Source organism: Rhinopithecus bieti, unplaced genomic scaffold (genome assembly GCF_001698545.2).
Source record: "Rhinopithecus bieti isolate Rb0 unplaced genomic scaffold, ASM169854v2 scaffold_9581, whole genome shotgun sequence".
NCBI lineage: Eukaryota > Metazoa > Chordata > Mammalia > Primates > Cercopithecidae > Rhinopithecus > Rhinopithecus bieti.
The window spans coordinates 3,873,487-3,875,373 of NW_016806413.1; the positions used below are offsets into that span (position 1 = coordinate 3,873,487).

General features: G+C 44.4%; 1 protein-coding gene across 1 annotated transcript in view; it reads left to right on the top strand.

Moving 5' to 3' along the window:
- The window catches only part of CCDC13 (coiled-coil domain containing 13), a 65,609-nt gene that overhangs the window by 13,532 nt on the left and 50,190 nt on the right, over positions 1-1,887 (top strand). The window contains exon 2 of the mRNA XM_017876355.1: positions 1,290-1,516. Coding sequence (XP_017731844.1) covers positions 1,296-1,516 — 221 coding nt within the window. The 5' untranslated portion in view covers positions 1,290-1,295. The remainder of the gene's footprint in view (positions 1-1,289; positions 1,517-1,887) is intronic.

The following is a 1,887-nucleotide window of genomic DNA, read 5'->3' on the forward strand; positions in this document are numbered from 1 at the left end:
TTTTTTTTTTTTTTTTTTTTTTTTTTTTGAGACAGTGTCTCACTGTTACTTGGAATGAAATGCAATGGCACAATGATGGCTCACTGCAGCCTCCACTTCCTGGGCTCAAGCAATCTTGCCACCTCAGCCTCCTAAGTAGCTGGGACTACAGGCATGCACCACCACAGCCAATTTTTTGTAGAGATGGGGTTTCGCCATGTTACCCAGGCTGGTCTCAAACTCCTGGTCTCAAGCAATCCACTCACCTTGGCCTCCCAAAGTGCTGTGATTACAGGCATGAGCCACTGCACCCAACTTGATATATTTTATTGTACATAAATTATTCTTTTTTTTTTTTTTGAGACGGAGTCTCGCTCTGTCGCCCAGGCTGGAATGCAGTGGCTGGATCTCAGCTCACTGCAAGCTCCGCCTCCCAGGTTTACGCCATTCTCCTGCCTCAGCCTCCCAAGTAGCTGGGACTACAGGCGCCTGCCACCTCGCCCGGCTAGTTTTTTGTATTTTTTAGTAGAGACGGGGTTTCACCATGTTAGCCAGGATGGTCTCGATCTCCTGACCTCGTGATCCGCCCTTCTCGGCCTCCCAAAGTGCCGGGATTACAGGCTTGAGCCACCACGCCCGGCCATAAATTATTCTTTGATAGACTGACTAAAAAGAAACCAGGCAAAATTAATCTTCAATGGTAGCAGTCAGAATAATGGTTGTCTTGGGGGATGATTCACTGGAAGGGGCACAAAGTAGCCTGCTCAGGGACTGGAAATGCCCTATACCTTGATCTGGGTGGTCACCACAGAGGTATATGTCTATGGAAAGATTCACTGAGCCGTGTGGTCAGGATTTATGTACTTTATTGCATGTGAATTATACCTGAATTTAAAAGGAAAAAGAAGAAATGATGGCCAAGCCCCATTCCTAGAAACTGGGATTTGGTTGGTCTGGAAATGGTCCTAGGCGTTGCTATATAGGAGTTCCTAGGGGATTTTAATGTTCAACCAGGGCTGAGAGCTATTGATTTAAGGGACAGGCAAGAGTCAAGTGTTGAGTCTGAGTAATGGAGACTATTCTGATGCCATGTGCAATCTGTTGGCATGTTCAGGAATTGGGGAGGATGCTCAGCTCAACCTTGGCTTTCTAGTGATCTGAGTTGAGGTTGGGGCTTCCAAGCTTCTGCATGGACATACATGCAACGCGAAGCAGTAAACTTCAGGGATGGGGCCACAGACAGGGTGGACTGTGTGCTGAGTGCTCAGTGTGGAATCTGCTTCAGCTCAGGTTTCTTTTCTGATACTTAGGGCAGGATGGCAGCAGATGAAGCCTCACAGAACACTTTGCGGCTCCAGTTCAAGGCAATGCAGGAGATGCAGCACAAACGGTTACAGAAGCAGATGGAGAAAAAGAGGGAAAAAGAACTGAGCCTCAAAAGCAGAGCTGACGACCCAGAGGAGCCCTTGGAGGTCTCAGATGGCCTCAGCCTTCTCCACACAGGGGAGCCAAACTCAAAAAACAACTTTGAGAAGAGGTAAATGCAAGTTTGAAATCTCTCAGGGGTGTGTGTGCGTGTACCACAGGAGCTATAGCAAAACTTGTAAAATGCAGCTAAAGTGATAGAAGGAAGCTTAGAGCCTTAATTATAGCTGCATTTAACAAGTTTTGATACAGTTTCTGTGGTCAATCCATTCTAAATGCTTTATAATACATATTATGATTTCTTCTTAACCCACAAATAATTTAGGAGTATAGGGTGTTTTTCTAGTTCCAAACATATGATGAGTGTTGGGTTTTCTTGTTTTATTTCTTTTTTTTATTATTTTTTTTTTTTTTTTTTTTTTTTATTATACTTTAAGTTCTAGGGTACATGAGCATAACGTGCAGGTTTGTTACATATGTATA